General features: G+C 46.1%; 1 protein-coding gene across 1 annotated transcript; it reads left to right on the top strand.

Annotated features, from left to right (window-relative positions):
• Positions 1-2,288: 2,288 nt before the first annotated feature.
• Positions 2,289-16,280, top strand: LOC119381399 (probable glutamate receptor). The gene is made up of 7 exons (XM_037649240.2): positions 2,289-2,377; positions 3,097-3,187; positions 6,595-6,759; positions 11,055-11,193; positions 12,809-13,035; positions 14,880-15,166; positions 16,028-16,280. Exons 1-7 carry the CDS (start codon positions 2,289-2,291, stop codon positions 16,278-16,280), a joined length of 1,251 nt encoding a protein of 416 aa, XP_037505168.2.
• Positions 16,281-16,735: the final 455 nt, after the last annotated feature.

Here is a 16,735-nt window from a genome sequence, read left to right as displayed (position 1 = left end):
GGAGCAACTCGTATTTCTTCATGATAACATCTAGTCATTACTTTCATGTGCCGTGATATTTGCTTGCGTTGTGATGTGCATTGTGCTAGCCTGGACATTGTGTTCTGGAGATAGCAGTGTATGTTTTGTTGCTAGTCAGGCTGTTGATGTTTTTTTTTTAAATAGCTACAAGTTAAATAAAATATTGTTACTGTGGAGGCATTTTTCCTTTGATATTCGATATTCGATTCGATATTTGAAGGTGGATATTCGTATTCGATTCGTATTCGAAAAATTTGATATTCGCACACCCCTACTTTTCAGGGATGCAAACACGGACGTGGTGGAATCGACATGTTTGGCCTATTGGTCTCTGTGCTTAGGTAAACAATTGGTACTCTTAACGGAGTGTACTATAGAGGTTGAATAAACAGCAGTAGGTGCCTCAGACAGGCTGGCTGGCGTTTCAATACGTCAGGCTTTCGAAACGTCGGCCGGCCTGTCTGAGACAAGCATCGCTGTTCATTCAACCTCTGTAGTGCATTGTGTTTCTATCCATCGGCTCCTGCCTTTACTCTGGATTCCTTTGAAGGATTGAGAACATGAGCATTATGCTAGAATTAACAGGCCAATTTACGTGGCGAAATCATCTAAGATTACATACATACATACATACATACATACATACATACATACATACATACATACATACATACATACATACATACATACATACATACATACATACATACATACATACATACATACATACATACATACATACATACATACATACATACATACACACATACATACATACATACATCACGACCTTACCGTGCTCAGACGTAGGGCACTCTTCTTGTACACACATAATAGTGCTGCAGCGGAGCACGGCGAGGACGGGACATTGAAGAACGCTCATTATTCATATATGCTTCACAGATCACAGTTGCCGTGTTAAAGTTTGCTATTTCTCTGGAAGCCCGATACGGAATGCATACCATTTTTTTTGTTTCCGCAACTACTGTTCCACTTTGCAAAAATTACACTCACGTGCGCAGCCTGAACTTATCTTTGCACGCATGGCATCACCTGCAATAGATGTTCTAGACGGGGTATCACTGAAACTTGACCATAAATTAACTTAGTGATTGCTATCTCAGCTTTCGGCATGGTGAAATAAGGAAGCATTTGCTGAAAATAAAAAAAAACGAAGGTCATTGGTACCATTACTACTCTCTTTCATTTCAACATTTTGTTTGTTCTCCCTTTCGACGTCGTTTGCAAGGGTGTCGGTTTTCGCACCAAATATTTACTTTTGACAGCGAACTGGACGATGAACGTTTACTTTCAATATTGGCCTTTGCCTCGCTCGATACTCTCTCGTTTTTCGATGCTTACAACTGAAGAGAGGGAGAAAGCAACCATGATTTATAACAGCCTGCATACCAGGCTGAAAGAGATCACGAGAATATATTCCCACGAAAGCGTCTCGCTGAACGCAGAGTCCCTTCTGTCAGTGCTCAACATGGCAAGTGGTGCCGTGATGCGCGTAGTAACTTTCCCGGTAGGTTCGTTAAAATTTTTCGTTGCAATGAGTGGATATTTGAACTAGTTGGGATTTCGTCGATGGGATGTTAGGGATGCTGACAGGCGGTGAAAAAAATGCTCACAGGAACTTGTGAGACGCTCGTGCATGTACTTCCCATCATTTCAGGCTATTCGTGCATGCATGTGCACGTGCGTGACATGTGTTTTGTATGTCACACTATTTGTAGCCCAGCCTCTCCTGTGAGGATGTATAGCTGCAATGCAGTCGCTCGATGAAGCACATGCCTCGCATCCCTTGTGCTCAAAAGCACTGCTCGAGCACGAGTGATGCTGTCATCAAACTATACATTTCGTAAATAATTTCTGATGACTAACTTTTATGACCGTAGCATTCATTGCTCACGGACATTATATAATTTGTCATGTATTTTACTTCATATTATAGCGACTATCTTTAGGCCAATATAGAGCCATGTCACGTGCTCCATCCGCATTTTACTTCCCCATTGAAGGACAGCACATTACCATTCATGACGAACGTCACGGCGCTCTGTCGTCATAACTGGCCCTTGAGCTGAATACACTACACTTCATGATTGCATTTTGACGTACTCCAAACGTGCCATCTGTAGTGAATTTTTCTTGCAAGGAAGTGTCAAAGTCCATATACGCCAGTCTTTCAGCTCTGTGCCAACGCCTCAGTAGGTAACGAGCAGCCGCCATGTTGTTGCGGTCGTTCGCAGTACAAGCCGCACATGGTGGTCGTGAAGAGCGAGTCCGGCGATCACCTAGCCGGATTACTGGGTGAAGTACTGGACGCTCTGTCACTGTCCCTGCGTTTCAAGTGAGTGTTGCTTATTAGAAATCGATATCGAAGATGAACCTGCAGCATGCGCTCTCGTTAAACCTGATCATTCTTTCAAACCGCGTCTGTGGAAAAACACATGAGCGAAGTGGCATCGCGGAAAGCACGCGAACTGTACAGGCGCGCTTGACAAAAGCGCCTTGCTTGTTCCTTTCGCGTTCGTTATTTTGAACATTTTGACAACGCAACCATACAATCATCTCTACACGAAGAACGAATCCTACTTGACGTACAGTGTGTAACTTTCAGTCTGTAAATGTATTACACGCGTTCGCAGTACTACGAAATAACTGAGATGGTCATGAGGGCAGGCGAAAGAGTGCTCGCAACAGTGTGTGTTGACACCCGTTCCACATGTTGAAATCGCAGCATGCAGACGCAGGCTAGTGTACAAGCGAGCGCTGAACTCGCGATATACCTCACTAAAGAGATGTATATGTTCTGACTTTTCCAAAAATAGGCAGTTGCGGGTCCCTCGTTTGTTTGACTACTTGAACGCGTATGTGCTTATTGTGCGCGCTACGATTTCAACATCAATAAACATCTGCTGTCTCACCTTTCAGTTCTATTCAGCAATGTGTTCTACGTTTCCAAATATAGTCCGAGCTGCAATGTATGCACGATTCGTGGAGTTATACCGAGATCCTGGTGCTTATGTACGAGAAACTCATTACGCTGTCCGTGCGTTTTCTGAACAGCTACAGCCTAGAGTTGGCGGCCGACCGAGCACTAGGCTACGTGTTTCCCAACGGCACAGCCACGGGTCTCATCGGCCGGCTCCAACGTGATGTGAGTGAGGAAGACACCGCACTTGCCCCATATTCTTTCATTCAAACGTGTCTTTTAAATGCGAAGCATTTCTTAGCGAACTTCTGCGACTTTGAGCGTATCTATCTATCTATCTATCTATCTATCTATCTATCTATCTATCTATCTATCTATCTATCTATCTATCTATCTATCTATCTATCTATCTATCTATCTATCTATCTATCTATCTATCTATCTATCTATCTATCTATCTATCTATCTATCTATCTATCTATCCGCCTACGACTTTGTGCTCTCCTGGCCGTTTTGTTATTAGGATTTACACCAAAATGGGTATGGAAAAACATGACTTTATGACGAGCATAAATGACAGGTCATAACATGAAAATCATGATATCCATGTCATCAACGACATGATTTACATGCCGCAGTTTTCGTGCTCTTGCGGCCGTTTCGTTAGTTTGCTATATACCAAAATTGGTATGGCGTGACAAGAGTGTATGACAAACATAAGTGACAGATCCTAACATGAAAATCATAACACGCATGTCATGTACAGCATGACTTACGTGCCACGCTCATGGTGCGCTGGCGGCCGTTTCGCTAGCTTGATATACACCAAAACTGGTATCGCGCGACGTGACTGTGTGACGAACACAAATAACAGGTGGTAACATGAAAATCATGACACGCATGTCATGTACATCATGACTTACGTGTCACGCTCATGGTGCGCTGGCGACCGTTTCGCTAGCTTGATTTACACCAAAATTTGTATCGCGCGACGTGACTGTGTGACGAACACAAAGAACAGGTGGTAACATGAAAATCATGACAAGCATGTCATGCACAGCATGACTTATAGGCCACGCTCATGGTGCGCTGGCGGCCGTTTTGTTAGTTTGCTATATACCAAAATTGGTATGGCGTGACAAGAGTGTATGACGAACATAAGTGACAGGTCCTAACATGAAAATTATGACACGCATGTCATTTGCAGCATGACTTACGTGCCACGCTCATGGTGCGCTGGCGGCCGTTTGGCTAGCTTGATAAACACCAAAATTGGTATCGCGCGACGTGACTGTGTCACGAATGTAAATAACAGGAGTTAACATGAAAATCATGACACGCATGTCATGCACAGTATAACTTACGTGCCAAGCTCATGGTCCGCTGGCGGCCGTTTCGCTAGCTTGATATACACCAAAATTGGTATCTCGCGACGTGACTGTATCGCGAACCTGAATAACAGGAGTTAACACGAAAATCATGACACACGTGTCATGTACATCATGACTTACGTGCCACGCTCATGGTGCGCTGGCGGCCGTTTCGCTAGCTTGATATACACCAAAATTGGTATCGCGCGACGTGACTGTGTCACGAATGTAAATAACAGGAGTTAACATGAAAATCATGACACACATGTCATGCACAGTATGACTTACGCGCCATGCTCATGGTCCGCTGGCGGCCGTTTCGCTAGCTTGATATACACCAAAATTGGTATCTCGCGACATGACTGTATCGCGAACCTAAATAACAGGAGTTAACACGAAAATCATGACACACGTGTCATGTACATCATGACTTACGTGCCACGCTCATGGTGCGCTGGCGGCCGTTTCGCTAGCTTGATAAACACCAAAATTGGTATCGCGCGACGTGACTGTGTCACGAATGTAAATAACAGGAGTTAACATGAAAATCATGACAAGCATGTCATGTAGGTATGATTTAGACGCCACGCTCATGGCGCACTCGCGGCAATTTTGTTATATACCTAAATTGGTATGGCATGACAGGAGTGCGGAACATAAATAGCAGGTCACACATCCTACATATGTAGCAGAATATATGTTTCATTAGCATGGCATGTACTAGATTGTACACGCATGCATATATGACAATCTCGCGATATACGGCGAACTAGATGACACGACATGAATATCTTCATTAGCCTCAATGACAAACAAGACGATGTATGCAGCTCTTTGTTGGCTGCTTCGCATTACATCGATTCCAACACTGCGTGGTATCTGCCGATTTTTTTAACTTCCAGGACTATTGGAAAAAGAACTATTTCGGTGCTCAGCTACTAGCCGCTACAACGCTGCTGAACAAAAGTGCCTTAGCTGCAGTTCGAGTGGCGTCGAGCTATGCTGGTCCACTTCATGCGATATGCGGATCAATATCATTCGGTGCCAGGCGAACTTTTGCAATTCAGTTTCTCACCGATTAGATATACGCCTATTTTCACAGTTTTTTAGAGCTTCCTTTAGGTAATTCAATTTTCTGATGACACGCATCATTTGCCGCTTCATGCGGCAAATTGTTTATTAATGCTAGTTCACAAAAATAGCAATAGCATGAACGCTTCACACATTACATCTCGCTTGTTTCTTCATATCTATAGATATACATATATACTTAATCTGCGTCGGTGAAAGCTGAAATTTGGTGAAAGATTGTTATCGGTAGGTAGACCAACCACACGATTTTTAACTTTATAGTCCCTGAGATTTCACACAAAGCAAGAATGGTCAGAGAGAAACACAAACAGGGGACAGATAAAAGGCAGGCAGGTTATATAAACAGGGGGACATAAGATGAGGAGGTTGACAGACGATAGAGTAATGTGAAAGCGGGAGCGAAGGACAGCGTCCCAATTGGCCACTATTGCAGCTGACTGTCACTACGCCTAAAATGATTATTTCAACGACCAGAGCTTTGTGCGCCTTCTTGTGGCCGACCAAGGTGTACGGCTTCCACAAGCTCGAATGGAGTTCGAAGGCTTTCATATGGAATTATGAAAATATAATGACATGCCGTTTCTTTTGACGCGTTCACTGTAAACATAGGCGTGCGCAAGGTTCCGCTTTAGGGAGAGGAGGCGAAGTCTTACCGCAGCCCCCCTCCCCCCACCCGCCCCCTGCTTTTCGAGTTTGAAAGAAAAGCCTCCAGCGGACGAAAAATTAAAACGAAGATGACGTCCTTCCCACATGGGCCTGCTTTCGGTTCCCGGCTTTCCGGTGGTAACAATGGGAAGTAAAAAGCTCTTGGAATTCATCATCAGGGGTCCTCGGCCGTCATTATCATTAGAAACTTGCATGGCCATAACATCGCACTTTGTATTTAAGAAAGCACACTAGAAACAGCGACACAAAGAAGGCACACGCACGCACACACAACGCTTATGCCGTTTCTAAAAACGGACTGCCAACGTGCCCATATTGCCACCTTGGTGAACTCGCACCTTAAAGAATGACGGAACAGTTTCGACTAAGTAAAGGTTGGGGCAGACTTGCCGTTCCCCTCCACTAATTAGGGGGGGGGTCGTCCCTCCTGCCCCCTTCTGCGCACGATATGACTAACATCTCGTGAGTGGTCTCGCAACGGGCGGCGTATTGGCGTGAGTGCAGGAGGCCGACGTGGCCATGGCCATGATGGTTCCGTCGAACGAGCGAAATCGGGCGGCGAGATACACGGCGCCCGTCTACTCGGACGAAATCACCATCCTGGCAGCCGTGCCGACGGACAGCGGCGCCGCGGGATCTTTCGGATTTCTACGGGCATTCGACACGACCGTGAGTATGTCGCGCGCCTATTGCGTGGATGTATCGAGAGATTGCTTTGAACAACCGAGTTACAATTGAGATTTTCGGATTCTTTTAAAGGGCCTACAGGGACTCGTTTCACGAAGGCTGTTTCTTCACAGGCGCTCTTCGCAGTCGGCTAATCACCTTATTGGCAATATGTTCTTTTTTTTCTCGGTGCACCAAAGCTTCCAAACCCTCGTTGCCCCATGAACCACGTCCAAAACCACCTCCACCTCTGCCACTCAGGCCAAACGCTGTCGGGTCTAAGGAGAAAGACGTTTCTACCAGCAATGCAGTTGACGCTTGGCATGAACTTCCTCAGCTACATACACCTAATGAGCGACAACCGACTTCGACAGTAAGGGGCACTTCGTCTGTACCTCATAAATTGACGGACGAAGATAGACAAGTCGTCGGCACGGTCCGTACTCTAGTCAGTGCTATTCGTGTGTTGCTGAGCCAGATGCAGACATCGATAGCTCGAAGCGTGTTGCGACTGCTGGATGCCATCACTCCAGTTCTTGAAAGCCTTCATAAGTACACTGTTTGAGGACACTAGAAGCACCACCCTGGCTTCACCGTCGACAATATTTTGGGCGCATGGGATGGAGCATACAAGTTGCATAAAGCAACGAATGCGCTCCTCTAATTTGAGCCACGAGACTGACTCAGCGTCTGTGATCTCAAGCGCGGAACTGCTGTTACGTCGACTGCAACAGCGACATTTCTCTCCTCCCCTCTCTAACTTTCCTTACCCCTTCCCCAGTGCAGGGTAGCCTACCGGGCTCAGCCCTGGTTAACCTCCCTGCCTTTCTTTTATCCTCATTCTCTCTATGTCATTTCTCGAGATATTCAGTACCACATGTGTGCTAAAAATGGCAACAGATCACTGATGGAGTGCATCAAGCCCTGTTTTATACGTGTGCTACATCTATGACTCAGCGAATTTATCTGTTATACAGCTAATAAATTCATCCAGAACATTCGACTTCAGTTTGGCCCTCGTGCGAGAATCTTGTTTCTTACATTTTTTGTACCACGGCACAGCCATAAAAGGTAACAAACGACAACCGCAGATAGAAATGCCGAGTGCTTGTGGGAACGGAAATATTCGCAACATCACGGTTGGCTGGTATCTACTCTTACAAGCGGTTCTAGCGTAAGAATTTTGTCATGACTATCGTGCCTCATCGTCACCTCACTGTGAACAGCAGACCTGTAAAAGATCATTTATTCTTTTATGTTCATAACGCTTTCGAATCGATTCACGAAACTTAACAAGGTCGAAAATTACAAAGCTGTGACGACATTAAATATTTTTTTTTTACCACTGTGTCAACAAGAGCCACTGCGTTTACATTTATTGTGACCAAGGAGCCCGTACAGGTTCCGAAACGTTGTTTGCTTAGCTCATTTAATTTTTTTTTGCTTCTTGGCGAGTGTTCAATTTCGTTTCACGATGTTACGACATCGTGTGCCAGTCATGAATGACTAGGTCGACGACAATTAAACAACAATACCAGTGTCGGCTACGACACAATGGCAGAACAAGAACGCAGATATAAAGGGGGCGAGGCGCATAAGCGCTTCATTGGCAAAAGTATTAATTTGACACGGTGTACGCAACATCTGCTGATGAAATCACAAAAAGTGCCCACTTGTCACTCAGCCTTGATATTGCAGTCATCCACCACTCGCACACCTGCACCGACTCATAGATTCCTAATCTATAAGTAAATTGTCGACTAAAAACTAGAGCACGTAACCACCATATGGGACACTAGTCCTAGAGGACCCAATCACTTCCATAGAGCTGCAATAATTCACATATCTCAAGAGTTCATTGTAGGACGGGAACACAACGGCGATTACGCCGTCGACTTCATGGTGACCCCGATGATGATGTTAATTATGATTATAATAATTATATAGGTGCCGACGTAAAGGATGGTAAGCGGCAGCATAAAATCGTTAATTGGCGCACGAACGAACGAGGACTACGCTGGGGGAGAACAAAGAGCGAACTAGAGGGTTCGTGTTTCGAGTCAAATATATAATTAGGAGCAGCCATGTGACTCGGGGCTCATTTTTCATTTAACTTGTGCCAAGTTAAATGTCGAGCAGACGGGTCGCTGTAGAAATAACTCAGTTCAGAACGCATTCTATAATTTCCATACAAAAGATGAGTGGGTACCAGCTTTCCGAGCCACTGGACGGGCTACTCACCTGTCGGGACGACGTTTGATTGGGATAGCAATTATACGGACACTCTTGGTGGTTTTTCACCGTCGGCGCCGCCGTGCCGTTCCGCGTATATATATATATATATATATATATGACGCCCAAAGAAAATAGTTCGGAAGAAAATCTTTCCGAAGCGCGCGACCAGGGATTCGAAGAACCTGCGACTCATCGCTCCGCGGCGCAACTTCTTTAACTACTCGGTCAGAGTGGTTACATGCCACACCACATAGCTCCTCCAGCATAGTAACGGCGAGCTATTTCTATACACCATTTACCGTTGGTGGTACGCAGATCTCTGAGATGTTTCAACGTGGAAGGCTTGTCATTACCACTGCACGAGTTTCGCCAGAGTTGGGCTGCGCGCAGTAATGACAACCAGGGACGGGCAGGGATTATCAGCAAAAGTATTCCTGAATACAAATATCGAAATACATGCGCTGGGAGCCTAAAATGAAGATACTGAGATACATTTGTATTTGATGTAACGCGATATTTCGGACATACTTCTGCAAAAACACGAAAAAAATTATTCCGGAATGTAGATACAAGAATACAAATGCTAGAATACTTTTTTATTTAGGGAATGCTGATGCTGCACAAAGACATTCATAGGCGCAGGATGATATTGTGATCAATGTTCCACCGTACTGAAACGTACAATTCCAGCATATTGGTCGAATCACTAACGAGCTCTAGTGAATTAAGAAAAAAGTATACATTCATTCTCGACACACGATCTCTTTTGCTGATATTGTTCTTGCGTTAACTGGACTTAAGCAATAGCAGATTCTCAAATAGGCTATCATTCAGTCAACGTCCGTTCGGCCTCAACAGAAGACTCGCCAAATGGCTTGCCGCCGGAAAAAAATTTGGGGTGCGTCACACGCCTTGAGAGACCGCGATTTTCGTCAGCAGAGCATGACAACAGTGCCTCCGCGATTGTGCCCTCATGGCGTCGGGCTCTTTACCACGTGGTCCATTCTGTGCGTGTGGCGCACCCTTCGCCGCCCTCACTGTGACGGCGACCGGCGGCGTGCCTCTCCTTGGCTTAGCAGAAGTCTTCCTTCCCCCTAAGAAACAGGTGAGCTCATTTCCGACAAAAAATGCAAAGAGATACCAGTGTCCTACAAAGTATCGCGATATAATCGATACATCTTAAAAGTATTTCACTACTGAGATGCGAATCCATTTTTCAAGATATCTCGGTACTGAAATACAGATACTCAAAAGTATCTCTAAGGTACTATCGTGATACTCTTGTATCGCGATACTGCCCAGCCCTGATGACAACCCTAGGAATTCATCCCTAAATCTAGGGGTTTTCTATCTCTTTCAGAGACTTGGCGTCTTCTTATTTGATCTAGAGATTTTTGAAAGGCTCTGGAAATGTTACATTACGCACACTAATGGCAGGCGTTATTGAGTAATTATGTGCTTTCAACTAGAGAGGCTATTAAAAAAATATCATTTTCGCTATTTGCTGTTTTTCTTTGAAGAGAGCTTTGGTGTTCTGCTGGGCCGAGTGAAGGCGATAGAAGTTCTGTAACTCAAGATTATCATATGCTAAATACTGTGGTGAAATGAAACTTTGTCGCCGTGAGTGTCTTGCACGGACACGCGTATCATCATGAGCGCACTGAGTGATTGCTGCTCTGTGCAACAGAGAACAATCTTACCTTGTAGTGCACAGGAAAACGTGCCAAGTTCACTCTCACCACGTGTCTTCAGCGTGCAAATTAAGTTGCTCCATGACAAATAACTTCTGGACCAGGAGACTTTCACAGAAAGAGAGCGAAAGTAGGACTGACGATTTGCTAGTTAATACGGAGTCATTATTATGAAAACGGCGCGACGGATAGAGACAAAAAGTGTTCGTGGGTTTTCAGTCTTTCAGAGCAAAAGTAGCGAACAGTTGTTCGTTTTTGGTGGCTGTGTCCTTCGATGTTACGCGCGGGGGAATGCCGACAAAGTCCTTAAAGAAACTGTCAGCACACAAATTCTGTGCATTTCTAAGAGCTAAGTGGCAAATATGTTCGCAGGTGTGGCTATGCATTATGGCGTCCCTGGTCGTGTGCTGCGTCTTCGTGGCGGCGGCCGACAGCGAGCGAAAAGCTCAAGGCTTCCTGCGACGTAGTGCTCACCATTTCTTGTGTCTGCTGAGCAACCTCTTGCAACAAGGTGAGCTCGGTACTAATACGTACTCTGAATTGTACTTTCAGTTATTTCAGCAAATGATTAACCATTAATCGCTTCAATCGTAATCAGCAAGTAATCAGCGACATCTTAAGGCAAAGTGATTGTCTCGAGCAAACCTTGAATCAATAAATGTAAAACTTATCAATAACATTTTATGTGTGGCTGTCGCCCAGTAGCGCTAGTGAAACAGGAACTAATGATTCTTTTTCACCTTGTTCTGAAGTAGCGAGAATGAAAGGGAAATAAATGTGAAGGTGCGATTATAGCGATTGCTGCTACGGCATGGAGCGTCTCGCAGTTCCTTCAGCCTGTCAACGAGCAGGGCGAATGTGGGACCGTTTAAGTATGCAAGATTGCATTTTGAGAAATGATATTTTCACCTTATAGGGGCAATCATATGGGGCCGGTCGGGTCGTTAAGCAGAAAGTTGTAGCGTGAAGTTGAGACGGCACTGATGAACGAAGCCGGAACACTCTCACGCGGTTGGGAACTTCGTAAACAGAACCCGACGTCAAGTTGTCCTTAAGTGTGTTACGAGAGATAAGGTTGTGGGTGGTTCGAATTACTTTGAGTAAAAATTAGCGCATCTTGCACTCAGTAGCACGAAGCGGGCTCACAGCAGAGCTGGTGGGCGCGTTTCAGCTTCCCATCTGCACAGAATGCTTAGGCAGTCATTGAGCGCGTGTCGGTTCATGATGACGATAACTTTCTACCTACGACACACGGCAAACCTCGAACATAACAGCTCTTATGTAATAACAGCTGCTCAGGTCGCATTCACGCGCAGAGTTTAAAATTGGGCGACGTCAAAAGCTTGCTTAGGAAAAATTCGGAAAAAAAATATGCCGATATACTAAAAAGGCTATTTGCTCTTCCTGGGTGAATCACTTCGTGACATGGAATGTTTCTCTGCCAAAAAATACTACTGAACCTATTTTCGTATTTGGGAATTGACTTTCTGCCTCGTATAACAGATGTGAGCCTCCCGAGAGGAGTAACAGAACACACTAACGTATGGCTTACATGAAGCACAAATAAGCATACATGTTAACATCTACGTATACATAGCCTAGCACTTGACTTGAATCTCAACCATAAAACTATAACTGACAGTAGGTTAAGATGGCCACACTGGCGTCGTTCTGAAAGTCAAGTTGAACTTTCTCGAAAGTACTTTCAACATTGTAGGATTAATTTCGTTAAGGTTCTGAGATCCGATGAAGTGAGATCGAGCCTTATGGGGCCGTTAGCCCACCCTTGATAGCAATCGTGTGCGCCTGCAACACATGTCGCCTTTGCTGACATTGAGCTTAACGAAGTGCTTCAGTTTTCCGCAATAATATACTTGTGGGTGAGGCTGCTCGCTGGATCAAAATGAATAATAAATACCGCGTCTGGTGCGATGCGCGTACCTCTTTTCTCACAAAAAGAAGTATGGAGGGCAAGGCAGTTTTCTCTGAAATTTCGCATTCCGTAGATACTGTAATCGATGTACGAAAAATAGGCGGATTTCCGCCTATTTTTGGCATCGCTTGCGAACTGGCAACATTTGTAATATACGCTGTTCAAGCGCTGCCTTTCCGTATCAATATCGTAGGTGGAGGCGAGGACGTGCGTGGCCAGCGTTACCTCGCTGTGCGGTCACTGCGCGTGGTGTGGTGGCTGTCGGCGTTGGTGTTGGCGTACGCAATGGCGGGCCAGATGAAGGCTTGTCTCTCCATCCGCTCAGAGGGTGCACGCATCGAGAGCATCGATGACTTGGCGCGAAGGCCTGACGTGCGGCCGTTGCTCTTCACGAACAGCATCCTCGTGGCCATGCTCAGCGTGAGCGCACTGTTTTTTTTCCCTGTATTTGCGCACTGTCACAGTTTTCACAGTCCACTCACGTGCTTATCGTTAAGGCTAGCATGTATTAACATGATATTCAGTTCTTCGAAAGCCCGCTAGCTGCAGTAAGGTCCATGATTAAGAACGATTCTTATCAACCCGTTTGTCGGGCTAAGCTGCAAAAAATTCATACGAATTGCTAAGAAAGCAAATTTTTGAGGTTTACGAAAAGTCCCGGAACAAGAAGAATTTTTTCGTCGACTGCGATGCATCCCTATTGCAAAATTCGTATGGGTTTCCTTCGCAGCATCGACCTACGAGCGGGTTGATGAGACTTTTTCCCTTTTTATGTATTTCCCTTTACATTTTTCCAGCCGTGGCGATGCAGTAAAGAATAAATAGGAAAAACTTCGTGCTTGATGGCTATTTTTACCTGGAAAGTAGAATAACGAATCACAACAGCGTCGTCCAGCAGATGACCTCTCTTACCATTCTTTTTTTGCTGAGACAAAAGGTCGAGTTATAGAATAAGCTTCTAACTGCTGCTTTGAATGCAAGTGTTAAAAGCAAGTTTTTGTTGTTGATTGACAATCATTAGAAGGTTGCGCAGCAAGCATGTTCCTCCTCCTCAAGACCATTCCTCCCCTCCATGTCTTCCTGTTCAACGAAACGAGGTCATTCAGGGGGGTCATACAAGGTAATACAGGGAAGCGCCAGTGCTCCCCTCTATGATAGCTTTCATCGTAGCAAAACCACTTCCTAGGAGAAGAATGCTCGCGCTATCCCTGCCAATCACGAAACCTTCCCTGGAGCACGCAAGTTTACATCTCATTGAGCTCTTCGGCAGTGCGCTAGGCCTAGAAGCAAAATATAACAATATTAAAAAATGTTTTAGCAGAACAGAAAACGCTGTTTTCCTACTGAGTATGATTTCAACAGTTCAAAGAAAGAACTTGTGTAATAATAATTCAGCAACATAAAAAACGGTTCCCCTCGGGAGCCTGACTTTCTGGGAACCTTATTTGTTAGAATAATAAAACGTGAAAAATATATGCGCGTCCACAATTGAGCGAATATGTAGGTGCGTGTCCGCGGCTTACAGACAGCAGTCGCGTAGGTACGAAGAAATGCACAAAGGGTTGCGGCGCGGACACTTTTGCCCTCTGTTTAATTTGATGACGTTCCTTTGTGCAGCGACCACACAGTTGGTGTGGATATTGGATCGTCCTTCATGACGATGATGGGAGCTGAAGTTGGAGAAAGGAGGCAGGAGGGCCTCAAGCCCCTCCTGCCCCCCTCCCCTGCGTTTTCGAACGCCTCGGACGTCTCTTTCGGTCACGCTTTGGAACAGTACAAGTGCCACGCTAAAGCTTGACGTAATGGATTTTAGCGAGCTAATTGCAGCTTCCAAGAGTAACAACTGAACTCTTCAATCCTTTCATAAGAGCAAGCATTTGTACGAGTTAGTACGGGTACATGGTCGAACTTCAAAGGCGTAAGAAAACGCAGACAGCAGGGGAACAAATAGACATAACACAAGCGTTGACTCTCAACACAAAAAAATCTTATTTTTTGAAAATGCGAGATAAATAGGGGCACATCATCACGTAAAAATGCATATGCGTGACCATCAGACAATCGTCACACTTTTGATGATCGAACCCGTGGTTACAAGGAAGCCACTATCCGAACTCATTACGATGGCTTGAAAATATGCATGTTATTCCTTGTATTTACACAAAGACAGCATCAGTCACAAGTTCCCTAATTATTTGTTGGCCATCGGCTGCCCGATTCTCGATGTCGTGGTGGGGTACACGCACTGTCCTAATGTGACGCAGAGCTCGGATCGTGCCGTGTGGCGCAGCGTGTGGCGCATGGTTGAGCGCCACGCGGGTCAAGTGTCCATCGACGAACTGTACCGGCCCGCCCACCTGGCTCAGGTGGCCAGCGGCAGAGCTGTGGTGCTGTCCGACCGCACCAGTTTCCGCTACGTGGTCGGCCGCAGCTGCGGACGCTATCCGCAGGCGCAGTTTTACGTGGCCCGCGAACCCATCAACACTCTCTCCTTCGGGTTGTACGTCAACGCGCGGCTGGACCCACGTTTGCGCCGCGCCCTGGACCAGAGGCGAGTTTCGCATATTGTTACGGCAACGCCAAATAAGGGACACTCAGTGACGCTCTTTGAACAACAAGAATGGAAATTGAGGGACCCGATTTGTGTTAGTCATTACAGTATTAATCGAACATGTACTATGAAGCCAATGAAAACGCAAATATTATTCTTAGTAGCTTTAGCAGGAGTGTAGATATGATTAGCCATGCGTGACTAAAAGTAGACGAAGAAACTAGCTGCCACCGTTGTCGGTTAAGTGATGCCCTGGCCGCATCACAAATTATGAGAAGCATGCCACGCTGGCCACTAAAGCTGGCTTGACTATGAAAATTAGCGAGTGTTAGCATTGGGGACACAAGACAGTGGGTCCCCAAGCCGCGTTGGGTAGGCTGCTCTTGAGTTCGGAGGAGCAGCAGAGTTTGAGACCTGGGTCAAATACAGGAGGCGTTGGGCGAAACGCATGGGGTGCCACGCGTGGGGAAATTAATAATATGCAGGACGCGAACCGCACGGCGTCGTGGCTCGCGCTGTGTCTGCGCCGTCTCACTTGCGACACAAGACGCCTAGGGGACCTACGCTAATTTTCGATCTTTGTGTCTTGGGTCAACGTGAACGTAAGAACCCAAGACTGGCTTGGGTTCCGCGCATGCGCTTTTGCGGCTCGCAGGTTTCTTGGGTCCCCAAGACCCCTGAGTCCCCAATTCTAAAACTCTCTATTACGTCACTACGCTTTCACGGGAAATGAAGTAGGAAGTAAAATAAAGTTGTCCATTCTTTCTGGCAATTATATTCTGTGCGAAACCCGTGTTAGAGTTTCAGTTGGCCAGTCCCGACTACACGTAAATTACGTATACGTTCTCTTCATGTCTGCAGGCTTGGATGGCTTCGCGAGTCCGGCCTGATGGGTCTGTGGACGGAGCGCATGCTTCCCGATTGGGGACGCTGTGCGCAACGCCAGAGGAGCTTCCAGCCGTTGGGACTGAAGGACGTGCACGCCACCCTCGTGTCGGCGGCGCTGCTGGGCTCCGTGATGCCGCTCCTGGTTCTGATGGCCGAAATACACATGGGACGCAGGCCACAGCCGCCGACTGTACGGCGGGCGAAACGCAGTCGCTTATGGAAGTAGCTGATTCACAGAGAGATACGCCCCATGGGCGTCCGGAGGGGGGTGCAAGGGGGGCAGCTGCCCCCCCTTGGAATTTTGGATAATAATTCTCTCTGCAGTAGCAGTAAGCTACACAGCTTGATTAGCACACTCCAGTCCCGCATATCCGCGTGAGATATCATTCAGGATTACCAGCCAACTTTGCACGTTACATGCTGCTATGGACGAATCTTGCCGGTCATGTCACGGCAATGAAACAAAAGCTACCTATGCTGTATGCCCCCCTCCCCTCCCCCAGCCTCTGCTGATGCACCCCCCTGGAAAAAGTTCTGCGGACGCCCTTGGATACGCCTTACATGTGATATGCGTAAGGTGTAGCCAGTGGCTTGGACATAGCTTGCACGTAGCTCTGACAACGCGCATAAATGACCTATACCAGCCGTTACTAGTTCTTCAAGAACCAGATGAACATAGGT

This window comes from Rhipicephalus sanguineus, chromosome 2 (genome assembly GCF_013339695.2).
Source record: "Rhipicephalus sanguineus isolate Rsan-2018 chromosome 2, BIME_Rsan_1.4, whole genome shotgun sequence".
Taxonomy (NCBI): domain Eukaryota; kingdom Metazoa; phylum Arthropoda; class Arachnida; order Ixodida; family Ixodidae; genus Rhipicephalus; species Rhipicephalus sanguineus.
This window is presented reverse-complemented; position numbering and strand designations above follow the sequence as displayed.

Coding starts and splice junctions, on each gene's coding strand:
- LOC119381399 (XM_037649240.2), top strand. CDS start 2,289: ATGGTGGTCGTGAAGAGCGAGTCCGGCGATCACCTAGCCGGATTACTG. Junction 11,194..12,808: donor GAGCAACCTCTTGCAACAAG/GTGAGCTCGGTA, acceptor TCAATATCGTAG/GTGGAGGCGAGGACGTGCGT. Junction 15,167..16,027: donor CGCCGCGCCCTGGACCAGAG/GCGAGTTTCGCA, acceptor TCATGTCTGCAG/GCTTGGATGGCTTCGCGAGT.